At 40.0% G+C, this 27565-nt stretch overlaps 2 protein-coding genes and 1 long non-coding RNA gene across 6 annotated transcripts in view; all 3 read right to left on the bottom strand.

Moving 5' to 3' along the window:
• The window catches only part of LOC309860595, a 961417-nt gene that overhangs the window by 645660 nt on the left and 288192 nt on the right, over window positions 1-27565 (bottom strand). The window lies entirely within an intron of this gene.
• Window positions 112-6014, bottom strand: UQCRB (ubiquinol-cytochrome c reductase binding protein). The gene is made up of 5 exons (XM_082722859.1): window positions 5876-6014; window positions 4702-4950; window positions 2602-2673; window positions 986-1152; window positions 112-322 (listed from the first exon to the last, which is right to left on the bottom strand). The coding sequence occupies exons 2-5, from the start codon at window positions 4718-4720 to the stop codon at window positions 245-247; spliced, it is 336 nt and encodes a 111-aa protein (XP_082578985.1). The 5' UTR covers window positions 4721-4950; window positions 5876-6014; the 3' UTR covers window positions 112-244.
• Window positions 8274-27350, bottom strand: MTERF3 (mitochondrial transcription termination factor 3; the record flags this gene model as incomplete). Of its 4 annotated transcripts, XM_082722826.1 has the most annotated exons (10): window positions 8274-8509; window positions 11291-11452; window positions 12801-12872; window positions 13260-13407; window positions 17650-17839; window positions 22686-22838; window positions 24139-24487; window positions 24958-25149; window positions 26797-27023; window positions 27191-27295. In XM_082722826.1, the coding sequence occupies 7 exons, from the start codon at window positions 24470-24472 to the stop codon at window positions 8315-8317; spliced, it is 1254 nt and encodes a 417-aa protein (XP_082578952.1). In that variant the 3' UTR covers window positions 8274-8314. The 4 variants fall into 4 exon arrangements, with proteins under 4 accessions (XP_082578952.1, XP_082578950.1, XP_082578951.1 ...); XM_082722824.1 differs by lacking the exon at window positions 24958-25149 and having other exon boundaries at window positions 26953-27023; window positions 27191-27350; XM_082722825.1 differs by lacking the exons at window positions 24958-25149; window positions 26797-27023 and having other exon boundaries at window positions 27191-27316.

Here is a 27565-nt window from a genome sequence, read left to right as displayed (position 1 = left end):
GAAGCAGTAAAATCGTAACTAAAATATATCTTAGAAGTCTAGAAAGAATTGTTAACAGGTAAGTAAATTCAGTAGTTATTCAGAATAAGATTTAGAATGCAAACACTCCAATAGTAATCATAATAGATATTTATTTAAAGCAATACATTTGCAGCTCAGATAGTTCTAAATTGTACATTTCAGCTTTATTCAACTTCTTAAAAATACTTGAGGGCAGATGCAATGACAGTTTTCAACTCCATGATTACTTCTTTGCCCATTCTTCTCTCTCTTTCCTTTCCCGAATAACTTCTTTCAGATACGGTTCAAGGTAGAATTTATCCTAAAGAATGAATGAAAGAAAAATATTATATACAGCCATCACATACTGATATATCCCAAACATTCAACAGGTCTTCAACAAAAGACATTCATCAAAATTAATTTTTATTTCCAACTTAAGAAAATGTATTTACAAGCAGTCTAAGAACTGTCTGCTTTTCTAAAATGTAAAAACCAACAAAGCCACTGTAATAAGTTGCTTTGACAGGTTGAGAGGGTAAAGTCTGCCAAAGAAGAAGTGAAGTTAAAAGCTTTTGCCTAACTTTAGTACAGTTCAAGGGGTGGGGGCTTACTTCAGAGTCCTTCCTGGGAGCCAGAGGGCTACCCCAGGAGCTGATCACATAGATACTACCATTTTTTCATCAAGCAGGAAACAGAGTATAGAAGGAGAATGACCCAGAAGAGAGAGGATCTGGACTATAGCCCTGGATATCTACATTAGAGACTTGCTTGGTGATTTTGGAACAGTCACATCACCCCTAAGTCACAAAATTTATCTCTAAAATGGAGTTAACATTTGCTCTATTAACCTCACTGGACTGCCCTGAGGGTATTTCTCTGACACAACTTTAAGAACTCTAAAGAACGGTACCAATGAATTTGTTTGTTTCTAATGCTCAATGCTTAGTGCCCAAAGCTGTCCCATACATAAAAGCCGAGCTACCTCCTCGTATTTTGTCCATTGCTCTTTAGGCAAGATCTGATGCCTCATGGTCAGGTCCAGTGCCCTCTTAATGCGAAACATCCTGTCATTATAAAGGTTCTCAGGTAGCCTTCTTATGGCTTCTTTCACATCATCATTCTCATGTATTGTATCATCTCGCATTAACCCTGTGACAGAAAACAAGAGTTTTCTGAATACACATCTCAAAAATCAGACATTTTAAAAAAAATGAATGAAACAAGTTTATGACATAACTTAAGACTCAGGTGAACTATGTATGCATTTCATACGTAATAATGGGTTTTTTCTTTTTTAAAATTTAAAAATCAATGAATTAACGTATAGTTTATTATTAGCTTCAAAGGTATAATTTAGTGATTCATGAGTTGTATATAACAGCCGGTGCTCGTTACATCAAGTCCGCTCCATAACGTCCCTCACCTGCTTACCCCACCCCTCCCCGACCCTCCCTCCAGGAACCCTCAGTTTTGTTTCCTAGCATCTCCTATGGTTTGTCTCCCTCTCCGATTTTCTTATTTTATTTTTTCCTTTCCTTCATAATGGATTATTTCTTAAATGGTACCCTAGAAACAATGAGTCTTTTAAAATCCACTGTCAAAAAATTCATATTTTATCTAAAACAATTTTTAAAATATCTACTTTGTTTTTAAACACATCAGTAAATCACATCTCTATTTTCTTATACTTTGAATCTGAGATCACGGTATTAAAGAACCTTAAGATAACAGTGTACTAAGGAACCAGTAACATTTAATGATGCTTCTGTCAAGCTTCAATTAAAAAAAGCTGAAATTCTTAGTGTTCAGATATCTGACGATTTAGGGGCACCTGGGTGGCTCAGTGGGTTAAAGTCTCTGCCTTCAGCTCAAGTCATGATCTCAGGGTCCTGGGATCGAGCCCCGCATCCCCAGCATCCCTCAGCAGGGAGCCTGCTTCCCTTCCTCTCTCTGCCTACTTGTGATCTCTGTCAAATAAATAAATAAAGATCTTAAAAAAAAAAGAGATCTGATGATTTGGACATCTGGCAATTTTAACATCTGTGAAATCTCTTACTTTCCAAGTTCATATAACCTAAATTTTCAAATGCCAGATGGAGGAGTTGGGAAAGGGAGCATATAATAAGGATAATGTACTGCTACCAGACTTCAAGAACATAACTTATATGCACCTCAAACATCTGAGATGATTGATTCTATTACTCTCTTCTCAAAATAATAAAAAAGAAATGACTGAACAATAAAATGTGAGCTAATTTTGGGACACCTGGGTGGCTCAGTTGGTTAAGCAGCTGCCTTCGGCTCAGGTCATGATCCCAGCATGCTGGGATCGAGTCCGACATCAGGCTCCTTGCTCCCTCAGCCTGCTTCTCCCTCTGCCTCTGCCTGCCATTCTGTCTGCCTGTGCTCGCTCTCTCCCCCTCTCTCTCTGATAAATAAATAAAATCTTTAAAAAAAAAATGTGAGCTAATTTTAAAATGTTCTAATATACACAGGTACAATTAGTTAAGCAGCTTTTGGGAATACTAACATCTCTTGCAAAAGCAAAAAAAAAAAAAGGAAGAAAGGAAGAAAGAAAGAAGGAAAATAAATACTCACCCAGTTTATTGAACCCTGCAGCATTGTAGTACCATTTTCGAATACCCTCCAGCCACTGGCTTGATGCTGCAACTAATATTGTCACACTGTTAGTTTCTATGATGCAATTATTTATTATACTATATGAACACCTGGAGAGGTAGGCAACCAGTACTCTTACAGTTGCCTTGTTAGAGAATGCAAACAGAGAAAGGAAATTTCCTTTTCAAAGTGTATATTCTGTACAATGTAGATAAAAACTGCTTATTTTATCTATGAGTAAAAGTGATTACAGGTTAAAAAAAAAAAATGGACAGCAAGTCATGGGAAAAAAGGGTAAACTCAAACACATGAAGAAGCCCATTTTCCTACTCCCAAATAGTTAACTTTCCAACAAGGAAATGAATATTTGAAAATGGATGAAAAGAAATAGGTAATGTTAAAGCTCTTTGGGGTGCAGGACTGAAACTGACAGGTGACTCAGCAGAAGTTAAGGGCAACATGAAAGTGCCTAATGTTCATAGGTCAGGTGTTGTTAAGAAGGGGAGACAGAGCAAATTTAAATTTTCTTTTTAAAATTTTGGCTGGGGCTATCCTCTCACCAAGAGCAAACTCTTTTATTCCAAGCCCTCCTCCTCCCTTCTCCTTAGTGTATCACAGATTACACAGCTTTGGCAAAGCTCCTTAAAAATGAAGCACCTTGTGGGGCGCCTGGGTGGCTCAGTGAGTTAAAGCCTCTGCCTTTGGCTCAGGTCATGATCCCAGGGTCCTGGAATTGAGCCCAGCATCGGGCTCTCTGCTCCGCAGGGAGCCTGCTTCCTTCTCTCTCTCTCTGCCTGCCTCTCTGCTTACCTGTGATCTCTGTCAAATAAAATAAATAAAATCTTAAAAAAAAAAATGAAGCACCATGTAAAAGATTGCTTCTAGAAAAACAAGTACCCAAGAGTACAACCGTATTTGTAGAAAACAAATGATCTGTGTATCTATTTGTCATTGATGGTGATGATTAATATTCATTTAACACTTGTGTGCTAGACACTATCTTATCTGCTTTGTCCATATTAGCTGGGTTTATTTACAACACTCCTGTCCTACCAGAAGAGTAATGTTTAGGGAACTTATCCTATCCAAGATCAGAGCCTTCCAGTGATAGATAGGGTGGAGACCAGGTCTATCTAGTTCTCAAACACAGGACAGAGCACAGTGACTTCTATATTTGTCAAGTTAATGAAACAATGAATTCTTCAATGTCCCCCCACCCCCAAAAAAGTTCAGTGTCATTTAGAGTAATGGATTTTTCCGGCAATCTGCTCTTTCCCAATAGCTTCATCATTGCTGAGAGCGAGGAGAAAGGGACCAAGAGCATTTAAAGGTTACTCCGATTTATACCTCCAGAGGGCAGAGACCTGAAAAAAGGTGAGGGGGAGGGAAAATCCTTGGTGTTCACGCTCTGTTTTAAATATTCCGGTAATCTGTATATTCTATTGGATAGTACGTATGTTTTAGTGCCTACTGTAAATACAAACTTCTCCAAATCTGCAGACGGAGCTGACGTTCCAGATAAGCCTACATGAATCTGAAGCTTCGCAGGAACCCTGGCTCAGCTGTCCCGAATGCCGTTCGAGAAGCGCGAGGGGTGAAAGGAAGTTTGCAGACCTATTTCCTCCAGTCATTTCCCCTCGGCTACCAGACCAGCGTTAAGAGGCAAACCATTATCTCCGTCGTCACACTGGCAGAAGTGATCGCAGACGACAGGGCCTGACTCACGGCAAGCACTCGGTTTTAGTTGAAAGTCATGCACTAATTATCTGTTTGTGCCCCCTGAACACTTCAAGGCCGAGGGAAGACCTGCCGCGTACGGGCAGTGGGAATGGCAAGGCTATCGGAGCCACCGCGGGCACCTTCACCGACGGTAGATCCACCTTCAACCCTTCAGGTGAGCCCGGCCTGGGGACAGGAAGAGGGTCGGGGGAAAAGCGCCCTTTAGGGCTGGAGCGCAGCCTCCACCTTCCCTGACATCGCACACCTAGCCACTTAGGACAGAGGAAACGGAGCAAACTGCTGCAAGAAGAAAAGGCTTGAGTATGGCAATGCCTGTCTGAGAGGTCACCCGTAACTTACCGGCAGGCCTGCTCGCCATTTTGACCCGAGACTGCTGCGTTGCCTGCTGGGTAAGTCCTGGAGGACGCTCTAGGCCCAATGCGCAGGCGCCTCACGTCGCGTCGCCTGGCGAGGAAGGACGCCCGCGCAGGCGCAGTTTCTGGCAGCGGAGTTGGGGCATCTGCGGCTGCCGTTTTCTCCGCTTGGGTCATGCCAGTGTAGTCGGGCTGGCATCTTACGCTACCCGTTCCATGGAACGTTTCATGTGATCTGATGGGAAGCACATTAGGCAAGGAATAAGGGGCTTCAGACTGAGTTCTGTGTTGAATGAGCTGTGAGAATTTAGGGAGTATTTATTGCGCCCTTTGTGCCAAGCAACGCGCTAAACCTTTTACTTTGTATTCTCATTTTAATGTTCTCATTTAGTTCTAAATCCATGAAGTAAGTACTGGGATTATCCCCATTGTAGAGAGGAAACGGGGGCTCAGAAAAGTCGAATAAATTGTCAAAGGCTACACAGCTACGAAGAATCCAGATTTATCTTCTAGTATCAGAGGATCCGGGTAAAACTCTGGGACTCCTTAATTCTAGGGCCATATACCACACTACTAATCCAGGAGACACTAACCCTCTCCATTTTCCAGCTTGGCTACACCAAGCCATTTTAGTGGAGGTTTAGGTCAGAACAACAACAAAAAAGTTTTGTTAATACTAAATCTAAGATTTATAGCACAATTTGTGATTTTAAGATGAAAGTATACTCTTAAGGTCTCTGCCCCAACATGTTAAGTTTCTAGGGACAGAAATGATTATAGTGTGACTGACTCATTCAGTTCCCAGTGACCTACCACCATTACTGTCATGGTCAGCTTGAATTGCCATAACAAAACACCACAGACTGGATAGTTTGAAAAACAAAATGTATTTCTCACTGTTCTGGAAGCTCGAATCCCTAGATCAGGTGCAAGAATGGGCATTTTCAGGTGATAGCTTTTCCTGTGCATTTTTTAGAGGGCTGCCTTCTCACTGTGTCTTCACATGGCAAAGACACAGCAGGCTCTTTTGTATCTTACAAGAACAGTATTCGCATTATGAGGGCCCTATCTCTAAATGCCATCACACTGGGGGTTCGGGTTTCAACAGGACTTCTGGAGAGACACAATGCAATCCATAACAAGTACCTACAGATACTTACTTTTGTTTTCTTCAGGCTTAAGCAGAGAACTGGGACCATATACAGAAGGTTAGATTCAGTGGTCTTAGTCACATTCCAGTTCTAAACTTTTGTTGCCTTCCCTCTTTTCTTCTTTGTGCCACCAGATTCTCACATTACCCAGTCCTGTGTGCAGCACGAAAAACTGATGAATGTCTGCTCCCAGACTACACTAGCCAAAGTGAAGTCTGAAAGATGTGAAGTGTGATACATTTAAACACTGGCACATTGCTTTGCAAGAAGTACTCAGTAAACTCTTATTTCCTCGTTACCCTTAAGTTTCAGCTTGCTGATTACACAGTGAAGGTGGTAAGAGAGGGAAGACCGTGTCAAGAGATAAGATGCCCAAGACTGTCCCAAACTCCAATTCCTAGTGGTATTGATCCTACAGCTCCTGGATGTTTGCTGGCAGTCTTTAAGTTTGGTTCAAAATTCTGTTTTATTTCGCTCTGGGCACATGGGTAGGATTGCATTTCTCTGCTGCCTTAAGGCAGGCATGGTCATATGATGCTTTGGCGAAGAAAAATGTGATTAGTTTTTAAGAGCAATTCTCATTCCTTTCCCTTTCATAGAATGGCTACACTTAAGACACAGTAGAGGCTCTATCAACCTGTATCACCAAAGATGAAATGGAGCAGAGCTTTTTTGGTCCCAAGTAAGACATGTATGAGATGAAAAAAACAAAAAGCAAAACAAACAAACAAAAAAAACTTCTGTGGTTTTAAACCACTTATGGTTTGGGGCTCCTGGGTGGCTCGGTTGCTTAAGCATCTGCCATGGGCTCAGATCATGATCTCAGAGTCCTGGGATGGAATCCCGCACCAGGCTCACTGGCCAGTGGGGAGTCTGCTTCTCCTTATCTCTCTGCCCCTCCCCACTAGCATTCGTGCTCACTCTCTCTAAATGAATACTATCTTTAGAAAACTACTTAAGGTTTTAGAACTGTTCATTGTAGCCTATTCTGGCTGATATAAGTGGTTTGTTAAGAAAGGCAAAATGAGGTTTGGAGCCATAAAAAGACCAGTTGGGATGCTTTCATGCCTTTTTAGCTGAATCTTGTTTCCTGTGTATTGATCTCATCCATTAGAGAACTCCATGAAGGCCCATATCTATGCCACACTCACCACTGCATTTTAGGAACTCAAATGCCTGTCAGGCAAATCAATAAAATACCTAACAGGAAGAACCTGATCAATTACAGATTCAGTTTATGAGCCTTCCCAACCTACAGCACACCACAGAACCCCAGTGTACAACAAACTACTCCCGGTTAGTGTTTTAAAAACACTTTTTTATCCCAGTTCTTAATTCAGCTGGATAGCTCTGCTCCATGTTGTATCTGCTGAGGCTGAAATGTCTAAGATAGCTTCTTCCCCCACCTGTCTGGTGCTCCATTGGGATGGCTGGAATGGCTGACGTCTGGCCAGGCACCTCTTTCTCTCCACATCACTTCTCCGAGGGTCACCCGACCACTCTGCATAGTGGCTCAGGGTTCTGACAGCAAATGTTTCAAGAGGACAAGTCCCAATATTGCAGAATGTATCTAGCCTCTACTTGATGTTTCAGGGACCAGATCCCATTAGCCCAGAGTCAGTGTGGAAGGGGACAAGGAGTACAAACACTGGGGTGGTTCACTGGAAGCCACCACTGTTAATTACCCACCCAAGCTTGTGATCCCAAGGCAGATAGCTTAAGTCACAATGCCTTGTTTTACAAACAAGGATCTGACCCAGAGGTTAAATTATTGGCCCAGGATTACAAGTCTGTATCAGTTCATGCTGTATATCTTTGCATACTGGCAATAAGTCAGAGGTTTGTTATGACCTTTTGCTATATCTCATTGCCCTTATCTTCACACAGCTGCCCACCCCCCTGTCCCCCCAAACCCTCTTCTTTTCCCAGTTCTCAGCAGCCAACTGTGAGCAACTCTGAGTATCTATACTCAGGAAGATACAGATACAGATCATCCAAAATGGAATGCATTTTGTAGCATGATCTACATGGATAGTAACTATTAAGTAAATAATAAAACAGCATGCTCCAGAAACTCTAGTAAGCTTTCAAAGCAAATAAAGAGGTCTTGTGATGAAACCACTTTAGAAGGCCTACAACTACAGAGGGAAACCTCTGTCCTCATCCTCACCAGCAGGACAGTATGCCCACCCATAGGAAAGTGACTCCTTCTCTCACTTGCTGTGGTTTGTTTTGTCCTCCTTGAGAAGGAAGGAAATGGTCAAGTTGAAGAAAAATTAAGTCACTAGGAACTTGTTAGAAAGATGTGCCACAAGTGTGCCCGAATACACAATATTAAGAAATTTTTTTCCAGGATCAGTGGAGGCCTGAGGCATTTATTTAAAAATATGTATCATTCATTCATATATACATTCATTTTACATTATTATAGCTTTACATCATCAAAAACTAAAGAGTTTTTAAGAATTTTTCAAAGTCTTGTACTGAGGCTTTGGCAATCTCTTCACAAAATATCTCATCAGGTACAGACACTAACTTGTCCAAAGAGATGTAGTTAGGTTTTACTGGATCATATTGTGCTCTTCCTAAATAGGTAAGGAACAAATGCCTTTCTTTGACTTTAAACAACCTTGTATTAAATACCTAAAAAAGAAAAAAAAAGTTTTTAACAAAAACATTATGCACTGAAAGATGAACTATTAAAATGTTTATTTGGCTAAAAATTTTAATTACTTAACAATTATAAAGCATTGACTACATGCTCTGTAACTATGATAAAGCTTCTGCTAAGAAACTATGATTAAAAAGAACTAACAGAACAATTATAAAGTAATTAAGGGCTATATTGTAGGCAAAGAACATTGGCTAATCCAGATGGAGGAGAAATTAAGATAGCAAATCCTCAAGCCCTGCCCCCAAAATACTTAATCAGAAATTCTGAATGGGACCCACAGGTTCTCCAGGTGATTCTAATGACTGCCGAGTTTGATAACCAAAGTTAGAAATCAAGGTCTATCGGCACGGAAAAGTTTGCAAGATTTCACAATCTGTGAAGCTTCCTTATTTTGGTAAAATTCCCACCTGCTCCCTCTAACATTCATTTCAGAATGAAATGAACAAGGGCAGGCCCCTAGGGGAGCCACTAGGGAAAGCATGTCTTATCTATCTTGCGGTTAAAACTCCTAAGGGTAGTGTGAGTGGCAGCAACTTTTAAAAGGAGTCAGAAACAGGCCAACCAGAATTTTTATTTGTAAGAGAAAATTCATTTCATACCACTAAGTTTTTGAAGCACCAGCCAAAAATTTAAAGTCTATCAGTTGCCCCACAGTCCTGTCAGTTAATGTATTTTTCCATTAGTTTTTTAAAAATAATATTAGCCAGACCCCTACAAGTCTGAGAATCCCAATAAGGAGGTCCCAGTTCTATAACTGGGCTTTCCAGAAGCAAGGGTTTGGGTGCCTAAGAGTCTGTGTGTTTTAAAGAAATGATTTTGCTCCATCTGGTCAAGTTTATAGTTTCCTCTATTCAGAAAGTTTCTGTCCATCTTTGAGACCCCACTCATTCTACTGACCACTCAAATGTCGGTTCTTAGAGTGGTAGCGTATCCTTGTTAAGAGCATGGATTTTTAAACTCAACTGACAAGAGTTCTAATCTTGGCTTTGTCTCTTGTTACCTCGGTAACCTTTGGACAATCCTTTTATGTTTTCTTCACTTGTAAAATCAGAATAATAATAGTACCCATCTCATATGGTGGTTGTCAGGATTAAATGAATTAATACAAGTAAAGCAGTAAAGGCAGGGCTAGTACACAGTGATCACTTAGTAGCTTCCATTATTTCTATGATTTTTTCCTACCTCTTCTAAATTAAATTAATAAGCTCTTGTAAGGTTAAGACTTATCTAAGTCTAGATTAAGGTAGACTTAGACTTAAGTCTATCTGGTTAAGACTCTAACATTATGTAAATCAACTACATTTTAGAAACTTGTCTCCCACACTAGATTACAAATTCCACAAGAATACATACCATGTCTGATTGATTTTTGTATCCCCAAACCAGATTATTTTATTATGCTTTGTCACCGAATTATCCAACAGCCCAGGGGAAAACTAATTGTTCCTGCTTTTTAGTTGAAGACCACTTACTTTACAATTATTCCAAAAAGCCACATCTGTACCACTGCACTTTTAATAATGAATACATATACATTTAATGAAACAGAAAAACTCTCTATTAAGGGCCTATTCATAGTGAAGTATGATAGGTAAATAAACATTGCTATTTATGAAGGAACTGTACCAAATTCAATCTAGTTCTGAGTTATATTAAAGTTGTATTTCTTTTGCCTATCATGTATCAAGAACACATGTAGCAAACAGAGTAAGGGGATCACTCTAATGAAATTCAATCTTTCATCTATCCAGTATATGAATATGAATATGGAATGTCTATTCACATGGCAAACAGGAAAAAAAGGATGACTTTAATGAAATTCAATCATTCATTTGTTCAGCAAATATCTACTAAATATCCCAGTATAGCTCTAGGCACTGAAAATCCAGCAGTGTATAAATCAGACAGGATCTCTGCTTTCAAAGAATTAACATATTGTGAACAAGCGGATAATGTCACTTGCTAAAGAACAGCAAAGTCTGATGAGCTTGTAAAATATAAATGTGGCTTGGCACAGTGGCAAACAAACTGTTTCATGCCTTTGTAGGAGATCATTATAATATGGCTCATTAACTCGTGGTTTTATTTATTTATTTTAAAAGATTTATTTATTCATTTGAGAGACAGTAAGAGGACTGTGATGGGGGGGGCAGGACAGAAGGAGAGAAGCCCAAGCAAACACCCTGCTGACTGCAGAGCCCAGTGGGGCTCACTCTCAGGACTCATGAGATGATGACTTGAGCCAAAAACCAAGAGTCGGACACTTTAACCAACTGAGCCACCCAGGCAGCCCTAACTGATGGATATAGATAGACTGGCATATACATAGACTGTGACTAAAAAGTACAAATAGAATTGAAAGGACCTTTAAGGGAAGTGATGTATTTCCAATTTAAATGGAGAAAAACACAATTGGGAATATGTTAGGCAGGATGAGCAGTAGGTAACAACTATCGGGCAACAGACTCGTCATTTGTGTCTCCGACGGAGATGTACACGTGTGCCCTAGAAGTTGTGAACTTTTCACAAGTGATCCCTCAACAGCTTCTGCTAGATGTGTTCTTGATTTAAAAGACGGGCAAAAGAAATACAACCTTATTACAACTGTCAGCCTCAGAACCAGACTATCTTTGGTCCAGTTCCTTCCCAAACAGCAAGTCATCTTCTCAGTGGAACAGCACAATGCCCACAGAGAGCAGTTCTGGATGAAGGGCAATGAGAGCTCCCAGAGAGAGCTGTGCACCTGTTACCTGTGGGAAGCGGACAATGAGGTGGTGGGGAATGCTCATCACATTGTGCACATAGTCAAAAGTCTCGGTCAGTTTCCTTTTATTTGCAGTCAACATTTTTGGGACTTTGGTGATCATATGTTGGATTTCATTACGTTTAAAACCTAGTTCAAGACGATAAACCTATAAGAAAGTAGAGTTACTTGAATCACAAACGGAAACAGTTATTTTGGCAATATGCCAGAGAACACACTGATTCTTTCAAAACTGGAATGAGGACTTTAAAATTTGGAAAGAGCTATGCCAGTGCCCTCAAGGGTCCCATGGGCACCCCAGTGCTTCTGGGGTAACCTGAATTTCAAGCCCCTTTCCTGAGATGAACCCTCATAGCATGGTGATCATCATGAAGATCACCAAAAGGCCCTACCATAACGATGAAACAGAATGATGGTGGATGTGGAAGTCCTGGTCAGGCTATCTGTATGGGCCCTATACCACAGACCAGCCGTTAAGACTGTCAGCACGTTTTTTTGAGCCTCTGCTCCCCAGAACACTCACATACATGTTATCTGGAAAAACATGTCAACATTCCACACAGAGATGGTAAAACTAAACACCCATATATGTAGTTAGGTCCTCTGCTCCCCTACCAATCCACTGCTTTCCCCACTCCGCACGCTGTGCCCCCGCTGGATGGTAAGACCCATGAGAGCACAGTGCAGGGCCAGACGGACAACTGGACATGAAATACTTCAAGCACCTCAGAAAAACAGGCCTTCTATCATAATTTCAAATACCACTACAGCTTTGTATACTAACTAGTCAGCTGCCTTTGGCCTAATACTATTCTCTTGGAGGAAGGACAGTAACAAGTGTCTGGTACATCCTGTGAGGGAACTAGAATGGGCAGTGGGCACAGTTCTAAGGAGAGCAATGTGCTGGCCACTAGTCTTCTTTGCAGGTCTTCTGGATCCAGCCTCTAAATCTCCTCTCCCACCGAGGTGACATAAAGCCAGGATCTCACACTGGGTAACAGACGTAGTTCCCAGACATCACCCGGATACCTAATGCATTACTCCAGGATTATTGGTATCAGTGTCTACAAGGTGATTTCCGCACCTAATACCTGCTCAACATGTGAACATACTAACTAAAATAAACTGCTTGCTTGATATTTATTTATTTCCTAGGTCCATCTTTCCAGAAATAACTTCTTTCACAATCTAGTGTTCTTTAAGAAGACAGAAGCAAAATCTATCCTCTTAAGCACTTAAAGAAAGCTGATTTCTGAAAATCTTTTTTTTTTTTTTTTTAAGATTTTATTTATTTATTTGACAGAGAGAGATCACAAGTAGGCAGAGAGGCAGGCAGAGAGAGAGAGAGAGGAGGAAGCAGGCTCTCCGCCGAGCAGAGAGCTCGATGCGGGACTCGATCCCAGGACCCCGAGATCATGACCCGAGCCGAAGGCAGCAGCTTAACCCACTGAGCCACCCAGGCGCCCTGATTTCTGAAAATCTTAAAGTTGACCTACCTTCATGTTTTCTTTCACAGGCTCCAGACTTCCAGTTAGTAGCCTTGGGAGACGAACTACCAGGTCTCTAGTCTATAGTTATTTAAAAAAAAATCATTATTACTATACATGCACATTCAACTAGTTTGGGAAAATAAGCCATTATTTGGAACACAAATCTAAAACTCAAAATATGAGCAATTCAGAAAGAATTCAGGAATTCAGGAACCCTGAAAATACATAAACTTAAAACTGTTTGAGAAAAAAACAAATACTGAAAACAAAACTTAAGGCACTAACTTGATGGAATATTATAAAATGATACAGTTATATATTTAACCTAGTAGGGTAATTCATTCTTATACAAAAACACCAAGCATTTGTAGAATTCATTTGGGCCAGGGATCTGTGAGAAACGTGAGATTTAAGTTACTAAATGGAGCGCACATGGGAAAATATAAATTCTCCTGTTTTCTTTACCTTCTTCACGCTAAGTTCAAGTTCTTTCTGAAAAAATCCCAATCTGTTATCCAATCTCTCCACTGAAAAACTCAGCAAAAATGGCGCATTTCTGACCATCTGTGCGATATGTGCCTTACTGAAATTTTTTGACTGCAGATAAGCCACTCTAGAGAAATAAACAAAAAGTACATGTACGTATGATTAACATTCACTAAAGTCATGCTACTTTCCAAAGTAACAAAAAAAAGGATAAATAAAAACATTCTATAGTAATGGTCCAAATATGGTTAAAGCAAAACAAGCACCCAACCAACTCTAGAATGGTTCCCTTTTCTACTTAGAAACCAAATAATTCTGAAATCTACTAACAGGTTCTCTTTTCAGTTAATCTGACTTATTTTATTACTTTGTAGAAAAAAACCAATAGCTTCCGTTTAAGAATTTTTTGCTTAGAACAAAAAAATCCACAAATTAGGAAATAAGAGATTCCAAACTCTTTTTATAAAAACCCTCACACATGGCTGAAATGGAGAGGGGAATGTTTTAGTTTAGCAAATTTACTGAGTATGTATATTCGTCAATAAATTTTACTATGATTTTCAATACGCCTTTTGTTAACAACAGAGAAATTTCCTGCTAAGTTTCTGGGAACCAAAATAAGGTAGTAAAAGAGAAAGTTTGACTATGAAATAACATTATTGGTTTTTAAAACCTTATACACATAGTAAAAGGCAGTTTTATTAAATACCTAAAATATACAAGTACATTGTCTTAATTCTTACCAGAAAAACAAAAACAATAACCTGTGAACCAGGTAAATTTTCTACATTGTAGATGAAAAAAATATAGATTCAAAGAAGTTAAATAATTCCTCTTAGGCCACTAGCTAATTAACGACCAGGCTGAGATGTGAACTCAGGCATGCCTACACTGAAGGCCTATGATATTTCTATACCATGTACCACCAGAGCTTATATTTTATAAGTGACTACTACTCCTTTAAGGGACTCCCTTAGAGGATATGAGAGAAAAGACCAATAAATTAAACTATATAAAAATTTAAAATGCAAGGCAACCCCCTCCAACCACTGACAAAGTCAGAACAAGTGTTGAGTATTTATAATATGTCACAGAGAAATAACTAATTTTGTTAAAATATATAAGAATGCTTACAAAAGAAAGAAAAAGACTTTAATTTTAAAATGGCAAAGGAGATTTATAGAAAAGGCAATGTATATAGAAATTCAGCATTGCAAAAGACCCTCCAAATGTTATTTCTGAAACAACACTGAGTCATTATGTTTTTGTTTGTTTGTTCGGTTGGCTTTTAAGGCATTGTTTTTAATCTATAAAATGAACTGAAACCATAAATTCTGATGACTCTGTATTAGTGAGGGCAATAGAGAAACTGGCACTTCTGTACAATGCTGGTGGGAGCCTAAACTGGAAAACAACCTTACAAAGGACAACTTGTCGGTATCTATTAAGATTGTAAATGCTCATACCCTTTCAGCTAGCAATGTCACTCCTAGAAATCTGTCCTGCAGATACATAGCAGTATATGGGATATATATGATAAATATATGTATATCATTTTCACTCACACACACACACACACACACACACACACGGAGAGTCACTGCAGCCTCATTATGATAGTATTGACTGGAAACACCCCAGCATGTTTGTCATGAGGGACTGGACAATCCACAGTATGGACTAAACAAGCATTAAAAACAAGAAGAAGTCCTAGTACAAAACTCTCTCTCATATACAGTTAAGAAAGTGGAGAGCAGAATAGTATGTATAAATGTTACCAAGTTGTATGTACATGTGTTCATTTGTATTTGTACACACATATACACACATGCTTGCATATGATAGAACATTCTTAGGTCAAACAAAAAACCTGATCATAGTTGCTGCCTCCACAGATGGTCTCAGAAAGTTGATGAGGGATAGGAATAAGTAGGTGGGAAAGAGGATTACTTTTTCTCCCCCGACCCTTTTTGGGTCACAGCAAAAATCAATATTTGACTAAAACTTTGTCAAAACTGTTGCTACCTTCTGATAATTTTTTTTTTTTTTAAGATTTTATTTTTTTGACTCAGAAAGAGAGACAGCAAGAGAGGGAACATAAGTAGGGGGAGTGGGAGAGGGAGAGGCAGGCTTTCCCACGGAGCAGGGAGCCTGATGTGGGGCTCGATCCCAGGACCCTGGGATCATGACCTGAGCCGAAGACAGATAGTTTACGACTGAGCCACCCAGGTGCCCTTGTCATAATTTTTCTAATAAAAAATTAAGATATAAGGCTCAGTCAAAAAATTTTTAAATAATTAAATGCTGATTGTCCTTTTGAATATCCTTACAAAGAACCAAGTAACTTTTTTATACATTTGAAATTTTCTTCATTCAAAGGAAAACAAGTTTATGAAATTAATGCTATTATAGAAATCCTAGAAAATAAGACTACTGTACATACCAGAAGAACAGCTAAATTCAATTAAAATTAGAATACTCTTGCCTCTTACAGTAGAAGCTTGTCTTTTGCTGTATGTGGATAAATCTATTAAAAAATTGTAAGCAATTAAAATAATGTTCCAGAGTTTGAGTCGGCCAGACTTAGGAACCATTAGACTATGCTGTCTATGAGGGAATATCCTTTCGTTGTTAGGAGCCTATCTGTGATCTGGAGCAAGTAACTTCAGCTTCCCTTCAACTTCGGTTTCCTTTACAGAATTAAGAGTAGGGAGACAGCGTGGTGCAGTACCCCAAACTCTGCAGTTAGACTAACTGGGCCGGAATCCCAGCTCCGTCATGTATACCATCCACGTCACCTTGGGCAAATTATTAAGCCTTTCTGTGCCTCCTCTGGAAAATGGGGATATTAATAGTAGTACTGAAGTAGTCAATGGTACTGAAATAGTTCTGTATGGTGACAGATGGTACCTACACTTGTGATGAGCGTAGCATAACAGATAGCCTTGCACAGACTTGCTCAATCACTCCTTTGTACACCTGGAACTAATGTAGCATTGCATGTCAACTATACTTCAATTAAAAACAATATTAGCAGAGTAGTCTCTGAAATGGCTCCCAATAATCCCCCACCTCCTGGTATGCACACTTCCTTTGAATAAATCTTGAACAATAGGGCAAACTCGTTTTTGAATGGAAAGGGATCAGTGTTCTAGATAGAAGAAGCAGAGCTGGATATGACAGACTGAGTTCCCTGGAATCATTCATTCTGTTCCCTGTAATAGTCTGTCTATATTATACCAGAAGGTAAGTCCCATAAAGAGAGAGGGTGTGTGTATCTATCTTTTGTGGTTCAAGTCTAGCTCAGTGCCTTGCATATACAGGAGTTCAAAATGTTCCAACACAAGGAATCAGTTTCTCGTTTAGTTTTTTTTTCCACTAATTCAGACAAGGCATTGGGTTCTGATGTTGTTCAAGAAACTGTAAAGTTCTCTGATATGCAGTAAGGCTCACCATCAGTGTAAGAATAATCTGGGGGTGAAGACTAGAGGCAGACCAGTTAGGAAACTGTTAAAGCCATCTTCTTGTGAAATGGGGACCCAAGGTGATTTTCACAGTGAAGATTAAGAGAATGACTATTTGAGAAATTTTAAAAAAATGATAGGTGATTTATTAGCTGTGGATACTAAAAGAAGAGAAGCCAAAGTTACTACCAACATTTTTGATTTGGTCAACAAGGTGAACCGTGCTCCCATTCAGTCCGTCTGGGAATAGAGGTGAGAAGTAGGGAGGATGATAAATTCAAAAGGTGAACTTAGGGACAGGGGCTCTGTCTTGTTCTCTTTGGTGTTCTCAATGCCTAGCAGGAGTCTTATGTCACAGATCAATACTATCTCATCTCACTGTATTGATTCTCACAGATTTAATAAATTCTTTGAATGCTGAATGAAGTACAAAGATGTTTATAAAAGTACTTTTTAAAGAAGAAAAAAAAGGAACAACCAAAATAGCCAACTTGTGGAAATGATTAAGCAAATTACAGAATAATGAGCCAAGAAGATGTTAGATGTCAACCATAAAAAATTGCCCAGAAATTAAAACAAGCCACAAAAGTTCAGGTTTTCATAACTCTAAGTGCACTCTCAGTAATCTAGCCATTTGTTAATGGATGAAAAAATTTTTTATTCCAGTTTCTGAAGAGAACCCTGTAAGTATTGACTCAGCAGTAAGTTGAACACATAAAATGAGAAGTCAAATAAAAGAACTGTTACAGATACTTAATCCTGATCAAAGAAAGTCCATGACAATAACAACAAACTTTCATATTATTAGCAGATTCTTATGCAGCTAAGACTTAAAAATATCTTACACATACGTTTCCTTCATAACCACTTCTTGGGTTATGTGGAAACCACTGTAAAAGTCCTACCTGGTCTTGAGATTTTCAAGGTCTTCAGAGAAAATAGCATAGTTTTTAGTCAGGTATGTTCCCAGCTGGTTATCCTCTATACCCAAATCCTTAAGAAACATAAGTATTTGCTTAATGTCTTTTTCAAAATCCAGTCTCAGTAGGAGGTTGGCTGCATCAGGATGTTTTTCTATCTTTGAGAGATCCACTCCTATAATAAATTACAAATAGTGCTTGAAGATAACTGTTTAGATAGCTCATTAAACTTCATACATAAAAATACAAGGAATTACTGGTGAAGATCAACAACCTGTCCAAAAGAGAACTGAGATAGGCCAACAGAAACTTCTAAATTTATTTAAACTAAACTAGTTGCAGAAATAAAATTAAATTAAAATGAAAACTAAGTACTTCTGTCAAAGTCACATATAGAGGAAAACAGTTCATTTGGGGCTAAACTTCTGCCCAAAACAAATTCACCAAGTCATACTGATCTAGCTAGGATCATCATTTTTATCTATGGTTTCTTGAATATTGTTTGAAGGATGCTTATGAGCTCCAAGGAATTTCCACAATAATTGCTTAACGGGTAATTCTACAGTGTAAAAAAAAAAAACTCTTTAAATAAATTGTTACTTTCTTTGACGTTTGTCATTTCCTTAGTTATAAGCATTATTTTCAAAATGTGTTTAGATCTCCTCTGGTGGGGAAATAAAAATAACCCTATGTCTCACTCATTGTAATCTCCAGGTTTTCAACGTGGAGACAAGTACCTTGAAGGACCTCAAGAAATGTGTGTGTGAGAACAGGTGAGCCTACACAGCCCTCAGATAGAAAACAAAGCAGAAAGTATAGAAATTTGACCTTCAGATAGTCTTGTAATCTTAGGAAGTCTAAGTAAGTGAGACAAGGCACAGGAGAAAGAAAGAGGGAGAAAGCAAGTTGTTAAAGTATTCTCTGGTTATGGATATAATTAGATGGCAATGTTAATTAGGCAGGGAATCAAAGTAACCTTAATTCAAAATTCATTAAAACTGAGCATTTTTTAAAAATATATATTTTATTTATTTATTTGAGAGAGAATGAGAAAGTGAGCATGAGAAGGGAGAGGTCAAAGGGAGAAGCAGACTCCCTGCCAAGCAGGAAGCCTGATGCGGGACTTGATCCCGCAACGCAAGGTTCATGACCTGAACCGAAGGCAGTTGCTTAACCAACTGAGCCACCCAGGTGCCCCAAAACTGAGTGTTGTATTCTCTCACTTTTCCCCCTTTCATCTGATTAAAAAAATAACCATGAACAGGAAAGGCGTATTCTTTACCTTTAGAGTAAACATTTGAAGATACCTAATACCTAAAGGTTAGACCTAAATTTTATATTCCTAAAAATATTTCTTCAGGTGAAAAATAACTCTCAAACTGATTTCCAGATGCAGCTTTCAAGTCTTCAGTATAAAAGCAATTAAATAAAAACATTCTTTCTTTAATGGTATACACAACAAGAAAAGTAAATTATAATTTCTTACATTACTATATCCATCTATTATTATCAAAACAATCAAAACATAATTCTAAACCCAAATTCCTTTTTTTTTTTAAGATTTTATTTACTTATTGGACAGACAGAGATCACAAGTAGGCAGAGAGGCAGGCAGAGAGAGAGGAGCAAACAGGCTCCCTGCTAGGCAGAGAGCCCAACATGGGGCTCGATCCTAGGACCCTAGGATCACAACCTGAGCCGAAGGCAGAGGCTTTAACCCATTGAGCCACCCAGGTGCCCCATAAACCCAAATTTCTTGATATTAAACACGCACTGATGATTACGACTATAAAAACTGATACACAAAGACACAGAATGAAGACCAGAAACAGATCCAGGATCAACTAAATAAATAAAATAAAATATTAGCATATAATAATAATGGCATTTCAAATTAATGGTGAAAAAATACACATTCATTGCAATATAAGAGGTCCACTAGCTATACATTTAAAAAATAATTGTTTCAATTACTATGCTTATCATGGTGAGCATGATGTAATGTACAGAACTATTGAATCACTATGTTGTGTATCTGAAACTATGTAACATACGTCAATTTTACTTAAATAAAAAAAAAATCCTTCTATATCTCAAACAAAATTTCAGAAGGTTAAGCCTCTAAATGTGTACTAACTCCAAAACCACTAGAAGAGAACTGTTTGTCAATTAGTAAGCTTGACTGCATACAAACGTAAAAACCATGCATGGCTTTCTGTAATAAGTGTATTTGCACAGAAAAAGGTAGGGAAAGCTATTCAACAAACTGGTGATAGGGTTACCTCTGGAAACAAAAGGTATGGGTATGGGTATGTAGAGAAGGTGAGCGTTCCTTCTCTTATAGTCCTCGATGGATAGATACATAAATCAGACAGAAACTATTTCCCAATCTCTGTGATAAATGTGGGAAGGGGTGCTTTAAAAATAACACACAGGATTCGGACTTGGAATTTCACTTCCTGTTAAGTTGACCTGGGCTGCAGTGTCCTGCTCCGCAGGAGCCATCACACCCCAACTGCGCTCAAACAGAAATCCTGAAAAGCAGCCTTTTTAACAGCTATCGGAGAGCAGAATCTCATCAAGAGAGCACACTGCTGCCAGCACAAATCACTTGGGCTTACTCAAGATTTCTTTAACTTGAAAAAAGAGTCCCCGAATTCCCAGTACGGACCAGGCACTTCTGTTAGGCTCTGGGGATATAAAAAATGAGTAATCCACGCCTCTAACTTCTGGGTGAACGCCGTCCGAGTTGCTTTCATCCCTTCAGTAACTACAATGATTACCACTGTATTCAGTTATGGTTACACATATTTCCGTCAAGGTCTGGCAGGCAGCAGATTGTGCCCTAGAAAGTGCGAACCAAAAGAACTTTAATGAAGGGACTTTACACAGTGGTGTGACAGCGTGAACAAGGGCTCCCCTAGTGCTAAACAGACAAGGAGCAAAAAGTATTACCCGGACCCAGAGGGAACCGCCAGCTATTAAGAAGGGGTGCTCGGTAGGAGCTGTTGTCATGGAGCAAGGCAGTTACAGGGCCCAATGCAGGGAGGGAACAGGGGAAAAAATAAACTCCCACCTGCCTTCCCTCTCCTCCCGCAAGTGCCTCCCACTGGCTGAAGCTGCCCAGGAGCCAGCTGGCAAAGGAGCTCTAGTGCATGGAGGCTGGCCTCCCGGGAGAGAGAACAGGCAGGGAAAGGCGGAAAATAGATCTGAGAAGCAGACAGGCACCGGGACACGTGGGTCCTCAAAAACACTATCTGACAAGAAAATCAGGCTCCTCCACGGTCCTGTCATTTAAGTTACTTCCAAGATGTGCTGCTGACTTATCAACATACAAAGAAGGAATGGCTGAAACATATATTCCAGATTATATATTCCATATATTCCATATTAAGTATGCTGTAACTTACTTAAAGGCAGGGGCCATGTCTTCTGTTTACCTTGTATTTGCCATGGCACCTATCATAAGGCTGGAAAAGCTGTTCCAGAAGGAAAGTGACTGGATCTCCTCTTTGTAGCAGGCATCATCTTTCTCTCCTCTCTGAAGCCACAGAACACTTATTTGGATGTCTTATGTAGCACTTCTCACTTTCCCTTTCATCCCTGCAGACCATCTATTCTTAAAAATGTGTATTTAGATGCTTCTGAAGACTTGAAGCTTCTTGAGAACAAAGGCCATTCCCTGCACATTTGGGTAACTTGCACAGGAACAGGGAAGTAGACAACTGTTAATGTTGTTATTAGTGCTAGAATGGAACTAAGCCGTGGTGATTGTGAGGGTCACCGAAGACATTCTAGAAGTTACTTGAACTAAGTCTTCCAGTTGTCAGAGCTGGCCACACTGAAGGAGGGAAGGGGCAAGCAGTAGAGCTGAAAAGGTAAGCAGGGGCCAGACTAGGCAGAGCTCTGACACCCCGAGAAGCTTTTGAAGGATTTCTAGCAAGTCACTGACATAGTCAGATTGGCATTTTAGAAAGAGAACTGGTATTTGAGAGATCATCAAGGCAAAACTACTGATAAAACGACTATCAAGTTAGGATACTCCTAACCTTCCAGTGAAAAATGAGAGCCTAAAGTACAGCCGTGAGTGGAAAATGAGAGAAGCAGATGAATTTGAGAAAGAATCCCTCACCTCCCCTCTTCCTCTCAATCCCCTGGGAGAAAGGATGTTTATCATCTGGGAAAATGAAGTCAGAGATGTGCGAGACCCAGGGATGAGAGAAGCAGATGGCTGCAATGAGGTATTGGATTGAACAGGACAGGACGAAGTAAAAAGTCTACAGTGAGATCCCTTGGCTGTCTTCAACTATCCAGATCCAAGTGCATGCTCCCAGCCAACAAGCTAAAACAGTTATGGAGCAGGCCTAGATAGAAACCATCTACATTAGGGGGACGGTGGGCTCCAGGAGGAAGGGTGGCAGGTGGTAGCGAAAAGGAAGGAATTCCTCATCTGACAGGGTTTGTTGCAGGAAACACTGTCCTGACAGGCTACTGGAAGATGTGGGAAAATTTGGCCCTAGAAATAAAGAAAACTAACCAAAGGAAAAACAACAACTATTAACAACTGTGGAAAAATGAAAAGTTGTACAGGAAGGAAAACAATCCAGAGAGCAACAAGCAATATTTACAGTCCTAATATCATCGCTGACTGAGGATTCGTCTAGAAATTTTTACCATTGCTATACTGGGCAAACCGAATAGGGGGAAAGTATGTGTGTACATACACGGGATCAACCAATGTCTAAAACTGATGGAACCAAGCAACAGCACTGTAAACAGTTACGTAAACAGAGATTAACTGCAAACAGAAAGAGCTGTAAAAGTTAAGTAGATCCCTCTGGGGAATAGCATGAAGCTCAGGAAGGATGAAGCAGAGTATGATTTTTCACTAGAAGCCTTTTCACACTATTTGACTTCTGTTCATCTTGATAAAAGTTTAGAAATGCTGATTTGAACAAAGCAAGGCAAAAAAGCGAATGAGGGATACCCTCAAGAAGTCTTTGTAGGTTACTGAGACTTACCTAGCAGCACTAATTTCTGCAGAGTCTCGGAATGATCCACGTAGTCTCGGAGTGTGTACGTGTCTGGGGGCAGTGCCGGGTCTGCAATAATCTGAATGGCCTCCTCCTCGGAAACCAGCTGCAATGGAGACACTGGAGGCAGGTCGTCCAGCGCTTCCAGGCCGGCCATGTAGAAAGACAGGCAGTCAGCTCTCCAGTCTGTATGCCCAATGCTAAACCTCTTGCCTAGTTTGCTTCTTTTTAAGGCCTGGGATCACCGCAGAACTAAGTGTCTGAGAAGTTCACATATTTCCTGCCTTCGGAGAGGTAAGGCTAAGACTGTTTAGAGAAACTGTTCCTCCAAGATAATCTATCTGTTGGTACATTTCTGTTCTTCTGTTCGTAAGGAGGAGATCCCACACTAAATTCCTTCCCTTTAATTCACTTTTAATCAACAGGTAAGAACTCTAAAAAGATCAACTGACCTTCAAATACATTTTGAGATAGATTCTTACCCCACCCTGTTAAACTGGCCCAAAGTACAACATATTCTACCAGCCTGATTTGTTTGTATGAGTTAGAGTCATTATATCCTGAAATGTCTTTTGATGCAATCCCCTCTCCTCCAAGTTATTCTCAAGTACGCTTTAAAAGGACTTCTATGATTCTCTTTCTACCACCTGTAGTCCTTCGCTGTGGACATGCCCCTCTCTAGCAGGGCCTTGATTCTGAGATTTTGTTTTGTTTAAACCAAACGTGGTATGGGAGACACTGGAAACTGTAACCTACCTTGAGCTAAAGAATCAAGACTATGATTTTTTTTGTTGTCCTATATTTTGCTTCTAATCACTACCCTTCCTTATTTCTTAGAGCCAGTCTTTCCGCCCTGCCCCCCTTGCCCTGCTGTCTTTTATATTCTACTTAACCTAATATTATCTCATTGCGGTAAAATATTCCCTGCATGGGAATATTCCTAGAATAGGAAGCATAGGAGAGAGGATTGACTAAAAAGTGACAAAGGAGCTTTTTGGGGTGCTCTATTTGTGTTGTTTTGGGTTTGTAAGTTGTGGAGGCTGTTACACTACTAGATGTGTTTGTCAAAATTCATAAGCTGTACACTCAAAACTGACGAATTTTACTTGGATAAAATTATATCTTAATCAGGAATATCATATTAGGATAAATTATACCCTAGTAAACCTAATGACCACCTAAAAATTTTTTTTATAAATAATTTAAATAATAAAGTATTTAGAAAACAACTATTACATATATATCTAGAACACAGTATTTTATACAGTAATCTACAAACCTTTTTTTCTCAGTCAGGTAAGTAAATGAATAGAACGGACATTGTTCTTTTTCTTACTTGGTACAAAGTACGACTTGAAATGGGCTAACAGACTATCAACCATTGACCTGCTCAAACTACCAAAGTGGGGCAAGAGGGACTCTTCAAGAAGTCCAGAATTACCTTCTAGAGACAGCTCAGAATCAAAACTGGGTATGTTTTCTGTCTTCTGTGTCTGTTCATTCATGGAAGGAAGCAGAGTACCTTGGGCAGAACCAATCTCTTGCCTACTTGAGTTGGTAGACTGGGAACTATTCCATAAGGAGGAAGTCCTGTACGTCTTGAATCCCCACTGGAGAAAGTAATTGTCAGAAGACATCTGTGGCTGAGCAGAAAAGCCATGCAACAGTGTTTTTCCTGGTCTCGGGAAATGTTTTCGAAGTTGTGTAGCTATAATGAAGCTACTCAATTTAACTGAATTGAACCATCTGGGTATCTGTTGGGCTGACAAAGCCATTTTTCTTAAAGTAGCCTACAAAGGAAATATATAACCATCAAAAAAGAGAAACTTATTTGACTGAAGTGTTTAGAATTGTATTCAAACAAAATAATAAACTGGAAAATCTTTTTTTCTAATTCAAAGATGTTTAATAGACTTAGATGATTGGAGTAGTCCCATGTTATTTAACCACAGGAAAAGCCAAAAACAAGGCAATCCCAGTTATAAACCAAAGGATGGGAACTTTTGAACTGGAAAAATAAAGATTCTTTACAATGAGAAAAAAAGCAAAACCAATTGTATAAGAAAACCATTTAAAACAAAAATCTGTTAATATTTAAATTACAGCTGAACCCAATCATCTCTGTTAGTTTAATATTTAAAGGAAATAAGGTGATGCAATGAAGTGTTCTTGAAATTTGGTTTGTAGGACATTTAAGAAACAAACTGTTGATCAAGACACTGAATTATGCAAATGAATTTTATGTCTATGCATTACTCACAAAATAAAAAACAAGAAGAAATCTACTTTGTCCTAAGTGAATTATCACTGTCCTAAATATTATTATCACTGTTAATCTGGAAGATTGTTTCTTGGTTAATCTTCAGGGCTGAACACTGTTGATTATTTCAGATAAAGCTGTTCCTCAAAAGGGAACTGAGCAAAACTAATTCTGCCAAACTCTGTTTTTTGGCTGTAGAAAAAAAGAAAAAGAAAAGGCCTTCAAAAACAAAAGGTCAAAACTAGCACAGAAATACATAAGCAGCCAGTAAAGAATATATGAATATTTTGACCAAAGATGCAGTTTTTTTAAAAAGATTTTTATAAGAAAAGGCTGTTAATACTTTAAGCTCCAAGATTATGAAGAAACTTTATATTTACACAGCTTAATTACAAGATTAGATTTGATGCATATAATTTTATGTTAAATAAGATAATCCATAAAACACGGAGCATGGAATCCAGCATATGGAAAATCCTCCACAAATGTTAGCCATTTTTTTTTTAAAGATTTTATTTATTTATTTGACAGACAGAGATCACAAGTAGGCAGAGAGGCAGGCAGTGGGGGGGTGGGAAGCAGGCTCCCTGCTGAGCAGAGCCGGATGTGGGGCTCCATCCCAGGATCCTGAGATCATGACCTGAGCCACCCAGGCGCTCCCTTATTACTACTATTATTATTATTATTTAGATATCCATATATAAATGAATTCTGCTGGATTAGTTGTAACATACAACTTTTTGATTTTTCTACAGATTGGAATTCAGCTTCTTTTATGCTCAGAATCAGACTGGATATTAAAGGTCTAACCTCCTCCCAGAGATCTGTAGTTTAGGGAAGCCTCCTGAAAGAGTTTATAAAAGTGAAAGTCTCATCGTCATTCTGAAATGATTTCAGAAAGGAAATAGATATGCACAACGGCCTTGTGGGATAGGTGCTTTTTGTTAAATTCTGATAGGAAATGACCTGCCACATCAGTCAGGTTTTCCCTCAAACCTGTAACATTCATTCTCTACACAAAGTCATAAGAGAGCAAACTGGAAGCTTAGAAGACCTCAGTTGTACTAGTTGACAAGACTATTTCTTGTGGTGGTGGGCAAACTGGCCCATGATGGGGGTTCAATAACTATTCTTTAAATAACAATTTTTTGAAAAGGTTATCGATACAATAATATGACTCTTAAGGTCCCTATCAGCTTTAAAATATTTTGACTTCAAGTTTGTCTAGACATTGCATCCTACTTCAAAGCAAACTTCTGAAATCCCACATTCACTGTGAAGCCTTTCCACACTCAAATTAATACTTTTCCTATCATATAGCGGAAATTAACTTTTGAATTCTGCCATATTCATTAAAAGACTTTTCTGCATTCAATTAATGTTTATCCTGTTTGTATTTACAAGGGCAGTCTCCTCCCTACATCAGCATTTCATTGCTGTTATATACCTCTTAACAATTGATGAATTGTTCTGAAGTTCACCAGAGCAGGGCTGGGTTCTATCTCCGGACCCACCCTCCCAGGGGACTATTCCCCATTAGCCCAGGGATTTGCATTGCTCCAAAGTCTGTTGGATGGAAATGAGTCAGTTGCAACTATGATTAAATCATTTGTCGACTCAGTATTCAAAAGCGGGTAAGGCATTTGCAGACGTGCACAAAAGCCCTGCGTAGTGGTCCCAGTAAATCTAACACGGTTCCATCAGGAAGATTAAAGAAAAAAGTCCTAAAGGACCTGTCAAGTCCATTAAAACATCATATACTAGGTTCTTGCTCTAGTCCTTCGCTAGGTATAGGAACGGTCACTTAAGTCCTGTTTTTCCAGAGTTCAAGATTTCTGCGTCTGTAAGGCTGGTAAGTGAAGTCAAGAGATGGGGGGAGGGGTGGGTGTGAAGATGGCTCCGTAGTCAGGGGCCCCTGGTGAGTGCCACACGCCCCTCCTAGGCCATTCTAACAAGTCCCCACAGCGAACTTCCGCAGGAAGCCGGCTGACATACTCTAGGCTTCCTTCCGCGTCCTTCGCAAAAAGCGCTAACAAACAAGCATGGTTTCGTTTTCGTCTCGTCGGCTAGGGAAAAAAAAAAAAAAACAAAAACTAAAACTAAATTAATCGCTCCCGACTGGGCCGCGGAGAACCAAGGGCCAGGAGGTCCTGGTCGCGGCCTGGACGCGGGTGGGTCCGGACCCGACCCCCACCGGGAGCGCGCCCCGCGTGCTCCCGCGGCTCCGCTTTACCTGTGGCGAGGCCCACGCTCTCGGTTTGTTTGGGGGTGGCTGCCAAGCTGGTCCGGCCCGGCCCGGCCCGGCGGACAGCCCCGCAGCGTCTCACGCGCGCCGGCCGGCGCCGCCGCGCTCCCTCGCCCACGTGGACTGCGGCCGGAGTGGGCGAGACCATCTGCGAGACCGCGCGGGGGGAGAGCGGGCGGCGTGCGGAGGGGAGGGAGCCGGCCAGGGGTCACAGCTTCCCTTCTGCCCCACGCTGCTTCCCTTAGACCTCGTCCACCGGGAATGTGAAGACACCGCGAGTCCGCAGAGATGCGGCTCCCGGAAGACCCGCGGCGGCAAGGCCGGCGGCGCCCCCCCTCCGCTCGAGGCCGCGTTGGCGGCGCC

This window comes from Mustela nivalis (genome assembly GCF_964662115.1).
Source record: "Mustela nivalis genome assembly, chromosome: 2".
Taxonomy (NCBI): Eukaryota; Metazoa; Chordata; class Mammalia; order Carnivora; family Mustelidae; genus Mustela; species Mustela nivalis.
This window is presented reverse-complemented; position numbering and strand designations above follow the sequence as displayed.